This window comes from Podarcis filfolensis, assembly GCF_964270895.1.
Source record: "Podarcis filfolensis genome assembly, chromosome: 4".
NCBI lineage: Eukaryota > Metazoa > Chordata > Lepidosauria > Squamata > Lacertidae > Podarcis > Podarcis filfolensis.
In genome coordinates, this window is record NC_139607.1 from 27,443,362 (window position 1) to 27,457,693 (window position 14,332).

Sequence of the window (14,332 nt, forward strand, 5' to 3'; positions counted from 1 at the left end):
AGTTAAAACTCTAGTACAGTTATATAGGCAGAATTGCCTTCTTATTCATTTGCCAGTCGTCACTTTAGTCTTGTCTGGTACCTATCTTCCAATATGGCCTACTTCTAGCTGATGATGAAAACCAGAGGTGGGGCCCTCCAGCCAGAGGACCACATTCCCTTGTCAATAGTTTTCCAGGAGCCACATGGCAAGAGTAAAGGATGTGACTTTTAGAAGGCTGTTTTCCAACCACATAAATTTAAAGGTCTCTACGTATCTCTCTATCCAGGCAAGCAAGCGCCATAACCAGTCTCCAAATACAACTTCCCTAAAGGGTATGACGCTGGAAGGGGCTGAGGCTATGAACCTATGCCTAAGCTGTACCTCTCTTTGAGGTGTACCTTAAATTATTTTCAGGATTTTAAGGCAACCTGGGTTTAGGTAAAGGGACCCCTGACCATTAGGTCCAGTCGTGGCCGACTCTGGGGTTGCGGCCCTCATCTTGCTTTATTGGCCAAGGGAGCCAGTGTACAGCTTCTGGGTCATGTGGCCAGCATGACTAAGCTGCTTCTGGCGAACCAGAGCAGCACACAGAAACGCCGCTTACCTTCCCACCGGAGCGGTACCTACTTATATACTTGCACTTTGACGTGCTTTCGAACTGCTAGGTTGGCAGGAGCAGGGACCGAGCAACGGGAGCTCACCCCGTCGCGGGGATTTGCACTGCTGACCTTCTGATCGGCAAGCCCTAGGCTCTGTGGTTTAACCCAAAGCGCCACCCGTGTCCCTAACCTGGGTTTAAATGGAGTTTAAATCAGTAGCTCATTTTATAAACATGTGATTTGACAATGTTGGCCATGGACTAGGTCGCTTTCAGTCTTACCCTTTCCCCTTCTCCACACAATCACCTCTACCCCATAATTCCACCCAACTCTTCCACTTGCATTTCCATTCGACTATAGGTGGATAAACTTTAATGCACAGGTGCAGGTCCTTTTTCAGCTAAGGGCCGTTTCCCCTTCTAGGCAGCTTTCTGAGGGCCACTTAGCAATGGTGGATGGGGCCAGAGGCAAAAGGGGATAGAGGAGCAACAGATTTTATCTTTGTAAAGTAGGTTAGTTTCCGCACACACTTGCACACCCCTCTGTCCTCCATCCAGATAATAAAGAAGCATTATTGAAAGAGGTTCCCCGACCTTACTTTAAGGGCAGAAGATTGGTTGCCTTAAAAATCCTAATCAGGTATTTTGAATGTGCGGAAGACTTAAATCTGACCTTTTTTTTTTTTTAGCTTGTAGCTGAGTCAAGGGAAGACATATAGAAATGTGTATAGAGTACAAAAATCTTACACTCCGAGCAGCGATATAAACATTCTCTCCTATACCTTTAGCCAAATGGCAGGCAGACAGGAAAGCTAGTTCTCTGCGTGATTCATACCATATCAAGGGTTTTCACTTGCTTACATTTGCCAATAGTTCTTCAGAAGCTCTAAAATGCTGTCAGCTCACAAGGGATATGTTTGGTTTGTAAACGAGGAAGGCAAAAGAAAAGGCACATCCAGAAACAAGAAACGTATTTCACAGTAGCTAGCAGTACGTTTTGTTGAAGTACAAAAAGCCTACAATTGCTTGCAAGGGAATCATTGTGGAAATCGTTGCCTTTTTGTTAGGTAATTCATTATACATAAAACATTATACAAAAAGCAATACATCAATGCCCTAGGTAAAACAAAAAAAAATTGTGATGATAACTGTTTTTGATGATGATGTTTTATTCTGGTAAAGTTTTCGCAGTATTTCTGGTAAAATGGAAAAGTGAGCTATACGGATAAGTAGAAACTGCAAGTTGTTTATTATTATTATTATTATTATTATTATTATTATTATTATTTTAGCAAGCTCATGGTACTGAAGAGCTGTTTTGCTACTCTGTTTAAAAAGCACCTTGCTTTTTCAGTGACATGGTAATTTGTGTTTAAAAAGTTCAGATTCCTTGCAGATTTGGCTTTTATGAATACAATACTTCTTATTTCTTTAATAGGTGAACATTATTCCCCTTATAGCCAAAGCTGATACAATTTCTAAAACTGAACTACAGCAGTTTAAGGTCAACATCATGAGTGAACTGGTCAGTAGTAGACTCCAGATATATCAGTTTCCAACAGATGATGAGAGCATTGCTAACATTAATGCTAACATGAATGTAAGTACTTCACTACAAGTATTAGACTGTAAGTATTTTAATGGGATTTCACCTTATTTTTGACAGGTATGATGGTCTTTCATGTAATTAGGCTACATGTTGTATATATTGCATTTTTCATTTATTCTTAGTGTTGACAGCAATACAAATTTATTTACTCTCTGTTTTGCAGGCACACTTGCCATTTGCAGTAGTGGGGAGTTTGGAAGAGGTAAAAGTTGGAGACAAAACAGTAAAAGCTCGCCAGTATCCTTGGGGCGTAGTGGAAGGTAAAAAAGAGTTTGAACTCTCACTTTTTACAGAATTAATTTCCTAAGATAGTCAGCAGTGATAGTAACATTGCATGGTTGTCTGCTTCTCAACTGATAAAGTTCACATTTTGCAGTATCTTTATAGAACTGCTTTCTTCTTTTTGAAGCCTAGTGAATGATCACGACATCTTTTTGTCAGATTTGTGAACCAGGCAATATTCTAGGCTTTGTGATTTAAACTGGTGATCTGTAGCAGTACCATGAGCCTACTTTCCCAGGACTGTTCCTTTTTCACAGGCGCATTCTGCAACACGTCATCAACACAATAATATTGCATTAGTGATGGATTTAGACAGGACAGGACAGTCCATGTATCAACCAGTCTGCTTTATTAGTTGCACAGTGATACTTCCCCAGTGTTATTGTATTGTTGCCATCTGGAAGGGCACTCTTGCACTGTACAGCAACAAAAGTGAAACAGCACACAGAACATTCATGATCTAAAAAGGCACAAGATTTCAGCAGGAAATTATGGGACGCACGCTTACCAGCCACAAAGCAAAAAGGCAGCTTGTCAGCAGTCTGGATTGCCCACAGCAGCCGGAGCTTGCTAGGATTAGTTTAAGGAGAGCTGTTGCCTCAGAATTATGCTGAAGCCTTCTGAGACGTTATAAAGGCTGGCCCGAACCCTCTTATTAGCCCTACCCACTCTGAGTAACTGATCTTTCTTTTAAAGGACTATTCTGCAAATTATGGCGTTTATGGTGTGGGAGTGGTGAGGGATGAATTGGAGGGGTGTTGTCTGAGCTGGAGAAGTCCAGTGAGGGCATATAATCTGGCCTGGATGGTGAGGAATTAGGGAGGGGGTGGTACCTCTTCTGCCTTCCAGTACCTCCCTTCTGCCTCTGAGCTGGCAGATGCATTTGGAACGGGAATTTCCTGATCCCATCTTTGCAACTGCTACCCATCAGAAAGCCTCTCTTTGTGGTTCAGGGGACCCTTGCAAAATGTATGAGATGGATGGGAAAGACTGCCTCTGCTCAATACCGCCCCCCTGCAATCCCTCGCCCCGCAATCCCAGCGTGAAAGGGCTTTTGGGGGGTGTTTCCTGCATCCCGTGGTAAATTCCAATAGGATAGAGCTGATATCTTATTTCATTTCATTAGTGGAGAATGAGAACCACTGCGATTTCGTGAAGCTCCGGGAAATGATGATTTGTACAAATATGGAAGACTTGATAGAACAAACTTGTTCTGTTCATTATGAACTGTACCGGCAGTATAAACTGGAAGAGATGGGCTTCCGAGACACTGATCAAATCAAGTAAGAGAGCGAGCCTTTCCTATGTTTTTAATAGTTAAACCAATTCCCAACATGGCTTTTGTAATTACTTCTCTGAAGGTATCTTGAATCTTAAGTGTGTAATTAAAACTGTTTGCAGACCCCTTAGCCAATTTATGGGGGTGCAGGGGGGGGGGAAAGGAAAATGGGCTATTGCACAGACTTCCACTAGTGGGGGCCCTTTGTTGAATCTGACCCCATAGCTTAGCTCCAAGTAGCATGGCAACAGCACGATTGGGGGAGGAGCGAAGTGGCTGCAATTTTCCTTTTGGGTCCCCACGTGCTTGTTCTTTCTGACTTAAGTCTAAGCCATGTTTTGGCTTTGTGTTATATGAGTACAAGGCTTCTGAAAGCTTTATAAGTGTACTCCACATGCATAGTTGTAAATACAAATCTTAGGTGGTATTCAGTTAAGACTTACTCAGAATAAGATCCATTAAAATTAATGAAAAGGACTAACGATTGAAATCTACCCTGAGTAAGTCTTAGTTAAATACCACCCATCATTTTTAAAATTAAGTACATAATTTTTTCAGTGTTATATTTCCATAAGAAAACAGCAAATTCCTTTAACTTTTAGAAACTTGGAATGGTATCAGTTTCTTTCTGTGAACCAGGATAACATAAAATCAGGTTCCTTAGACAGAATAGTGGAAGCACACTACAATTTGATAAATCTGTATCTTTGTTTTGTTTTTAGGATTCCAGATTCCAAAAAGACAACTCATAGAGAAAGGTATGTTGCCTTATAGTGTAGAATGATGGAATTAAAGTTTTTAAAATCCTCTCTCTGTATATGTGTGTTTTAGAAAGAGACAGTTTGGTCTTACAGAAACCAATAGTGACATGATCCCAGTACTGATTTGGAACTATTATTAAATTACCTCAAGTGCAACTCATAATGTCTCCAGCTGTGTACTAATTCTTCATCTTACAAATATGGGTAGGGGACCATAGACCCCGGAGAAAGGCACTTCCTGTCGGATTAGACAATTTCTAGATCCGGTGGACAAATAGCCTAATTTGGTATAAGGAGTTTCCTATGTTCTTAAATACCAATTAAATTGCTTTCTTTCTTTCTTTCTTTCTTTCTTTCTTTCTTTCTTTCTTTCTTTCTTTCTTTCTTTCTCATTGATGTTCTAAACAGATATGCGAGATGCGTGCTGGCCTCAAAACAGACTTTATTTACAGTAGTCGCTGCAGTACTAACATTTAACTTCTGCAATAGAACATGATCTGTGACTAGAATAAATAATAGTTCTGTAAAAACAGGGAAGTTGACAATTAACTTGCCTTAACTGTGTTGGTAAGATCAGAATAAAAAAAGGGGACACAATCTCACCTTGGATGTAACCTTTCTGAAAAGATGCTGCTGTTCTTCTCCCTGTTGAACAGTAAGGAGTTGAAGACTTACCTTCCAATGTGAGCTGGTAAATTGTTTTCTTACCCCCCCTGTGAGATGAACTTACATTTGGCTCTACCTCCACTCATCTAAGGCACATCTACGCTGCTCTGAATCCAGCACTGGCCTTTGGTCTCCCTCCCCCCACTTGTCCAATACTTCTTGCAGCCTACCTTTACACATGCCAGAAGCATGACATTAACCTGGATGGATTCATTGGTGGTTAGGGGTGTAGCCTCATAATTGCCATAGCAGCCAACCAATAAACATCTTGCATTGCAAGTTGTTGCTAGAAACGGGATGAGCCAGCTGTTCCTCCCAAATTTGCTTCTCTAGGAAAAGTTATATGCCTGACTAAAAAGGAATGGGTACCAATTTGCAAAGGGCTGGCTTCATCTGCTTCTATCCAGTTAGATGCTGAACTTGAAGAAGCTGTAACTGGTTTTGTTATCTCAGTTTAAAAGCAGGGAAGAAGCACATGCAGCAGTTAGACTTGGTGCAATAAGATGATATCACCTAACGCCGAACCTAGTTAGGGTGGAAAACGGGGTGGAAAATCTGTGGTCCTCCAGATGTTGCTTTGGGCTGTGGCTGATGGGAGCTGGACACCCAACAACATCTGGAGGGGGGCAGGTCTCCTGCCCTTGGTGTAAAAAGTTACAACAATGACATCTTAACACCTGGGTTCCTTTAAAAAGAATTAGAATGCTTTCTAAGCGAAAGGCACCTTTACTCCTTAACAGATGCCAAGAGTGAGATAGTTGGAAGACCTCTGGCTGTTGACATTGTATGTATTAAAGTGAGATTGGAATCGGCTTTCAACTGTAAGATCAGCAAGTTTTACTCTTTGTCTGGTTCAGAGTAGTCTCTTTACTGGAAAGTGACTTTGTAGAGAGAATATCCAGTTGTCAGTGTGCCAAAAAGGAAGGACACATCCAGCATTCTGAGAGGAAGCTTAAAAAACTGATAGAAGAGATTCTAGACTGGCATGTAAAGAGGAGAAGAATGAGAAAGCCAGGCAAACAATGAGAAAATGACATCTTCTTTTGCCGTCAAACATAATCACTGCAGATTTTGAAATGTGGCAATAATTCCAGTGGGTACATTAGTTGATGTAGATAGATCTGTTTGGTGGTCTGCAAATGCACAGTGATAAAAGAACTGAATTTTCTCTGCTGAACAGGAAAGTGTGGAATAACACTTGCTTGACCTAATGTTGTCTAATCTCACAAAGAAATCAGAATAAATGCACATTAAATACCCTATGACTATGTTGTCTAATCTCTTCATAAGCAAATCAGGCTGAATGCTTATTAAACAAGTTATCTGGAAGTGACCAAATTTTTCTCAAATTAAGTTCTATTTCAATTGATTAGGTATACCCCCAAGTTAGATGCATTTAGGATCAAAAATAAAAGCCCAGGGCCACCTATGCTTTGTCCACTTCACCATGATTAATTTGTTGCCCTGCATTCTATTCATAGCATCACTGCTTGTCCCGTCCTAAGAGCTTTTAGAACCAGTTTATAAATTTAACAAAAGGAAACACTGTGAGTGTGGTGAGACAGCAGACCACACCTGTTCTCATGCCCCCCCCTTAATTGCAAGGTTTGTAAGATGAACCAGGTGTAACTCTCCAGTGCACACCTTCTTGAGCAAAACATCTCCTTGAACTTTTAATCTCCCTGTGAACTTTCACAGTCTCTCATGCACAGGAAAGCTGGTCAAATGTGGTTGGGTTTTGTAAATAAAATGGGTGAATGCGGCCAGCTCTGACTGAAGGCTATTTTACATTTTATGATCCTCAGTCTGCAGGAGACTTATGAAGCTAAGCGGCTTGAATTCCTTAACAGTTTACGGCAAAAAGAAGAAGAGATGAGGCAAAGGTTTGTTCGGAGGGTCAAAGAGAAAGAAGTACAGTTGAAAGAAGCTGAGCGAGAAGTAAGCCCATCTCTCTTACAGTTCTTGATCTGGTTGTAGTGGTAGCTTGAAGACATTATGTGGAGCAGCAGAATAAGATGGCTAGAGTCTAGTGAAGAATGCACTGGAGAGAATGGTGTGCATTGTACAGCCCTTCTTTGGAGATCATGGCTGGAATTCCATCATGAGTCAGGACCAGGGAGACTTGCAACTAAATATTCAGCTGTGTCCCAAATATGTCTCCTCCCCTGGTTTGTTTGTGTGTGTCCACATGCGCATGGTGCCTCCCTCTTCTTCCCTTCCCAGTGTCTCGCAATGAGTGGCAGAGCCCTTCCTCCTCTTCCTTGTTCACGCAGCTGGAGCTGATTGGCTAGGCACATTCAGCATTAAGGAGAAGGTTATGAGATTCTGATTTGGTTGTTGATGTGATTTATTTATAGGAGGTTAGGATGGTCTCTACTGCAGTGTTGCTGTGCTGGGTCCCTCCATTTCTTTTTCTGCTCCCATTTGCTATGGTTGAGAACGGGAATGCAGCACTTTGCATAATACAAATGAGATAACTGCCATACTTAGAAAGATGATGGCCAGAGCTGAGATGCGTGTGAAGTGGAAGCCAGAGGCAGATGGAAGCCAGAGAGATAGAGCCATGCCTGATTTCTGCTGGAATCCAAGGCTGCGGCTATGGAAGGAGCAAGACCCTTTTGGGGTACTAATGCTGTGAGCCCCTCAGGTTATATTTATGTGTAAATAAACCATATATCATAAATACACCACAGTCTTGGCTGTCCCTCATTCTGAGGAAACAGAGCCTTGAAACGCCTAGAACAGCCTTTCTCAACCTGTGGGTCCCCAGATGTTGTTGAACTACAACTCCCATAACCCCTAGCTAGCAAGGCCAGAGCTCAGGGATGATGGGAGTTGTAGTCCAACAACATCTGGGGACCCACAGGTTGAGAACCGCTGGCCTAGAACATGGGTAGGCAAACTAAGGCCCAGGGGCTGGATCTGGCCCAATCAACTTCTAAATCCGGCACATGGACGGTCCGGGAATCAGCGTGTTTTTACATGAGTACAATGTGTGCTTTTATTTAAAATGCATTTCTGGGTTATTTGTGGGGCATAGGAATCCATTCCTTCCCCGCCCCCCCCAAATATAGTCCGGCCCCCCACAAGGTCTGAGGGACAGTGGACTGGCCCCCTGCTGAAAAAGTTTGTTGACCCCTGGCTTAGAATATCACACTGACAGGGGTGGTGACCCCCACATTGAGGGGGCTTGGTGTCATGTGACCTGGCATGCCAGTGCTCGCCGGTTGGCGGTGGCGAGCGAGGAGGGTGAAAATCACCCTCCGCACCTCTCGCCACCCTGATGGGCCAGCGCTTGCCCAATGGCAGCAGGGAACGCAGAGAGTGAAAATCACCCTCCGTGCCTTCTGTCCCTCACCCAGTAGGCCAGTGCTCGCCTGTCTGCATGGAGAATGCTGAGGGTGAAAATAATTCTCTACGCTGGCCTAGCTGGGTACAAGAATCTTTGCTGCCCAGCTGAGGAGAGAAGCAGCAATGCTGCCGCAACCCTTCTGCTTCTCTCCGCCTCCCAGGTCAGACCTGACCCAGGCAGAGGCTGAGTTAGCGACGCATAGGCTGTGCACCCAGGGGTGGAGCTAGCCACCCGCAGGGGCGGGGCAAGCGCCCCAGGGGGGCACCGCGAGTGGCCCCTCAGGGATGACACCCACTGCACCCCCTTCCTCTGCCAGTGGACCCAGAAGCAGAGCTGCAGCTTGGCGCAAAGGAACTGTACAGCCCTGTACAGGAGAGGGGGGCGGAGGAGGGGATGGTGGGGGAGGAATATTGGGGACGGGACTCAGCCCCCTGCCCAGAAATATTGAGGGAGCTGAATCTCCGTCCACCCCTATCGTTGGTGCCCCTGTGCACTGCTCAGACATTGGGGTGGTGTGCAGCGATATTAGATGGTGAAATAGGCATCTTATCTGTGGGGGACTCCATTTTCCTATCCAGCTGTTCAGCACACAAGGATCATCAAGTTCATGTGGCAACTTGCTGTTGATTTAGATCAGAGTTCCAGGAAACAATAGAAACAGCCTTTCATAATTGCATAATGATAGGGGTGCCAACTTGAATAAAATATTGGGATATCCCAGGTAAGCCCTGCCCTGCATAATTGATCCTAAAACACACACACTATTTGAATGGCAATGTCAATCAACTGGGGGGAGTGTGTGTGTGTGGCAGCTCTCAAATATTTTATGGTGGGGTGGGTGTCGAAGGGACTTCGGCCCCTAAGAGTTGGCTCCTATGCTAAATGACATCACAAGTTGATCTAACATAATTTACTGAAATCAGTCTCCTTTGATTTAAAAGTAAATTGTTGACCAGAAGCTTACAGTATAACTTATAGTATCATATGCATATTGAAAGATGGGCTAATTAAGGCAGTAACCCGTGTTGTTCAATTGGGAGATGTTTGATCTGTTCTTCATTTAGCAAGAAATGGGAAGTTAACTATGGGATGCTCTGAAAGAATGATACCCCCCTTGAAAAGCTTTTACAAGTAAAACTGATGTCCACATTTGTCATTATAAAGAAATCAGTTACAAGTTACTCTAAGAAAAGGTTTTAGCGCGCTTGTGTCAATAAGTGAACTATGAAAATAGTAAGTGAAAACTCTGACACTTGTTAAGGAAATCAGTCTCTGTATTTGACCTTGTGATTACTGAAGATGGTATATTAAGTGCTAGGCTACCACCTTGTGGCAGAAGTGATACCTTTTTGTGCTTGACTTTAGCTACAGCTGGAGTTTGAACATTTAAAACAGCTTGATCAAGAAGAGAGAATGAAATTGGAGGAGAAAAGAAGACTCCTGGAAGAAGAAATTATTGCATTCAATGACAGAAAAGCTGCCGCAGAAATAATCCAAGGGAGGCCACTGCCCTCTACGCCCACTGTTGGGTATAAAAAAGATAAGGATCGTAAAAAGTAAGTAATCAATCCATAAAATTTTAGGATTTGGATTTTAGGACAGGGTACACTGTCCGGTTCAGATAAATATTTTAAGCAGTATAAATTAATCAGGTACCAAATATGGGGGGGGGGAAGTTTTGTATTAACTTGTTCAAAACTCTTACTGATGCTATCAGACACTTTTACGAGAACTCTTCTTTTCAATATTTGTCCTAAGGGATCAAGGTTTTCGGCTTGAGCTCCTGTGCTTTGATGTCAGAGATCAGGAATTTGTGAATATACAGGAGGAGAGAGAGAAAGAGAGATTAGAAAGGGAACGAGCCCACAGGGAGCACCATGAATAGAATTTGGAAGCAGTTTGAAAACGTTATATGGTTAAGGTATATTATGTTTAAAAGTCATAGAAAACAGATCCATATGGCCACAATGTGTTTTTTTCATTCCAGGAATATTCTGAAATTCACAAAAGTCTTTGTGGCGATGACAGAAGTTAATACAGAATTATAAACAACCTCAAACAAACATTGTGGAGAAGGGGATTCTTGCTGCGCTAACCGTTCTGCTCAAAATTCCAACTACTCTTAAGGAATAACTATGCTAAGCAATTCATTTTAATGCTAGAAATCTGCTTTCAAATGATGACAAGGTCATTAAATGATCAGAAATATCAGCCTCTCAGTAGTAACTGTTGGGCAACATAGAACAATTTCCACAAACTTGCACAGCAGAAATCTGATTGCACTATGTGACTTTCTTTTCTCCTACCTCCAACCCCTGCTGAGAATAGTGTATATAAAAGGACATTTCTTTTAAGCTGCACTAAACAGAGCAGATTTTGGGCTGCAGGGGACAGAAGGAGAAACTCCACGGAATGGACAGACACCAATTCACACTGCATTTACTCTCACCTGTGAATTTAATTCAGGGGTCAGCAACCTTTTTCAGCTGTGGGCCAGTCCACCGTCCCTTAGACCATGTGGTGGGCTGGACTATATTTTGGAAAAAGAAAAAAAAGAGAACAAATTCCTATGCCCCACAAATAACCCAGAGATGGCATTTTAAATAAAAGCACACATGCTACTCATGTACAAACACCAGGCAGGCCCCACAAATAACCCAGAGATGCATTTTAAGTAAAAGGACACATTCTACTCATGTAAAAACACACTGATTCCTGGACCATCCGCGGGCCATATTGAGAACCCTGGGCCTTAGGTTGCCTACCCCTGATTTAATTCAACCTTGAAATACATTCATGGAAATTACTAAATGTTCAATTATCAGGGCACATTCCGAAGGGCTATGATGCAAACACTTTGCTGAAACTAAGCAGGTTTGAGTTTGATCAGTGACTGGATTGGAATCTGTCAGGGAAACCCATGTCCACCACCAATGAAAGAAAGGTAGGAAGAATAGCCACATATTATATAAATACGATTTAGCAACTACTTTTAATACTCCAGAAGCCTGTGTACCTATTTTAGTCATTTGTTGCTATCACATTAGGGAGAAGGCTAAGCTGTAAGCCTTCGTGTGCCATTGAATTTTGGATGAACCAAGGGACCTTCATTGTAGTCTGAAGTGATTCAGTCAAAGAAAGTCTGTATCATGGTGATATTTCTCTGCCTTTGAGTCAGTTCAAGTTCTCTTCATTTGGTATTCATCAAAATAAGTATAAATACATGGAAGACAAAAGCTTTAATACTTTATGAATAGTCTTTGCTTTCTGTGGAGAAAAGGTATACCTAATATAACTCCTTCTGTTTCAGCTTTGGTTTTAGGTGAAAGAAGAATAAATACAAGAATAAATTCTTCACAGTTCTCTATGAAGAAACTTGGGTCACCTTCCCCCTTTTTAATGCAAGTTAACTTGAAAACTGACTCCTGTTTAACAAAGGGAAAAGTATATTAAAAATTAAATAATTAGTATCACATAGTGTACTGTAGGTTGTTGTATTAAAATATAGAAAATGACAGTTCTTTTAAGCTATTGATGTGCATTTAAACTATATACCTGTTGCCAAGCTGTACTCACTTTAAGTGCTGTACCTAAGATCACTGTGCCACAAAAGAATTTTTATTTGTGTTATGAATACTCTTAGCATAGAAATGATTATATATTACAACTGTTTTAAAGAACTGCTGCTTCTTGAATGTGTTAACTGCATATCAATGAATACCCCCATTTGAAACATTTATTGAACTGAATAAAATATGTAAACCTGTTTCAGAAAACATTTTCTTTTCTGAAAATGTTTTTTTTAAATAAATACACATTCTAGCTCTGTGATAAGCTTAAATTAAAATGGACCATGATTGCCTTTGCAACAGCAGTATTCATGCAAACATATGCTTTACTTGAAAACAGATATTGAGAAGTATTGAGAAGGGAATCTGGTTTTCCAAGAAAAGTCAAAACCCCACTGGACGAGGGCAAGCCCCCTTGTACGAGGTTAGGCCCAGGAGTTCTTTGCAAACTGACAATCCATAAATCTGCAGAGTGACATTCTAAATATGAATGTGCCCTTTAAAAAGTGCCTCGAGAAAGTTCAAATGATGAGTGGTACATATCTTTAAAGCAACGGCAAGAGTTCTTAATGACCTTCCTTGCTAAATTGCTGAAATGGGGATGTGGGTAGCGCTGTGGGTTAAACCACAAAGCCTAGGACTTGCCAATCAGAAGGTTGGTGTTTCGAATCCCCATGACGGGGTGAGCTCCCGTTGCTTGGTCCCTGCTCCTGCCAACCAGCAGTTCGAAAGCACGTCAAAGTGCAAGTAGATAAATAGATACCGCTCCGGCAGGAAGGTAAACGGCGTTTCCGTGCGCTGCTCTGGTTCACCAGAAGCGGCTTAGTCATGCTGGCCACATGACCCGAAAGCTGTACTCCGGCTCCCTCAGCCAATAAAGCGAGATGAGCGCCGCACAGTGGCATAGCGTGGGTTGTCAGCACCCGGGGCAAGGCAAGTAATTTGCGCCCCCTAACCCGTGGATTTGCGCCCCCTAACCTGTGGATTTGCGCCCCCTAACCCCCAGATGTTGCGCCCGGTGCGGCCGGCCCCCCCTGCACCCCCCACGCTACGCCACTGGCGCCGCAACCCCAGAGTCGGCCACAACTGGACCTAATGGTCAGGGGTCTCTTTACCTTTACACTGCAACTGGGAGTAGCACGAATTGTTTTGTCAAAGCAGGTTTTTGATACGCAATGGCTGGTTATAGATGAGGAAGAGTGTGACAACTTAAGGCAGATGGCAGAGAGAGTTATCACTCAGACTGACATTTCAGAAACACATTTTTATGTCCTGCACCATGTCACTGAGACTTTGGTTAGTAAAATAATCCCAGAGCCTTCCATTAGACTTCACAGTAAAGGGAGACCTGAACTTACAATACAGTGGGAACAAAATGAACAAAAGTGTTTGGTTGAGGGTAATACACACCTATGATGTGCTTGCTTTTCTTTCTGCTGTGTGATACTTAAGGAATCCAGGAAAAATAATAATTGAAAAGTGGGCAGTATTTTCAGTTGAGCTAATTTTAGCTGAAAGAAAATTCCCTGGTTAGACCTACCCTTCCCAAACGCAGAAATATTTGAAGAAGAAAAGAGAGTGCAGAGCTGTCAGTTTCAAGTCAACTGCCGTTTCAAGGTTATACTTTTAAGACGCTTTTACTGTAGTGGTTTGTTTTTAAAAAAGAGATCACAATATTTGTAGATGAAAGTCCAGCAATAGCCTGGCAGGAAGGGAGCTGGCCTACAAGCTTTGTATATAAAAAGCAAAGGCATTAAAAAAAAAAAATCAAAATTCTTATCAGGGCAATACCCTTGGTAGGACAACCAAAATATCACAAAATAGTGTGCAAGTCTCCTTTTTTGTATATATTCATTGTTTTATATATATATATATATATATATATATATATATATATATATATATATAAAATTGCAAACCAAATACAACTGTATTTTGTAAGTGGAAAAAGGGAACCTTTTTAATGGTTGAGAAAACACAATCCCCATCCGAAACCTGCCTAACCAGCAATCCGTATACGTAAGACAAGCGAAGTAAATGTGATGAATTAGACACCATACCAAGCCCATAATGTAAAGCGGGGGGGGGGAGGGGGGGAGGAGATGGGAGGCAAGATAAAGAAAGAATCCTGCAAGCAACCAAATATATAAAAGTACAATGAGGCAGATCCTGTAAAGGGAAAGTAAAAGATGATAACATTGACAGAATTAAGCATTCCAAATATTCTCATAGTG

General features: G+C 42.1%; 1 protein-coding gene across 10 annotated transcripts in view; it reads left to right on the forward strand.

Annotated features, from left to right (window-relative positions):
* Positions 1-12,307, forward strand: part of SEPTIN10 (septin 10) — a 53,087-nt gene extending 40,780 nt beyond the window's left edge. For all 10 annotated transcript variants that reach the window (XM_083610809.1, XM_083610808.1, XM_083610807.1 and 7 more), the window contains 8 exons: positions 2,019-2,180; positions 2,353-2,449; positions 3,598-3,754; positions 4,473-4,508; positions 6,983-7,115; positions 9,895-10,085; positions 10,288-10,450; positions 11,840-12,307. In XM_083610809.1, the coding sequence (XP_083466935.1) occupies positions 2,019-2,180; positions 2,353-2,449; positions 3,598-3,754; positions 4,473-4,508; positions 6,983-7,115; positions 9,895-10,085; positions 10,288-10,414 (903 nt within the window). In that variant the 3' untranslated portion in view covers positions 10,415-10,450; positions 11,840-12,307. The remainder of the gene's footprint in view (positions 1-2,018; positions 2,181-2,352; positions 2,450-3,597; positions 3,755-4,472; positions 4,509-6,982; positions 7,116-9,894; positions 10,086-10,287; positions 10,451-11,839) is intronic.
* Positions 12,308-14,332: the final 2,025 nt, after the last annotated feature.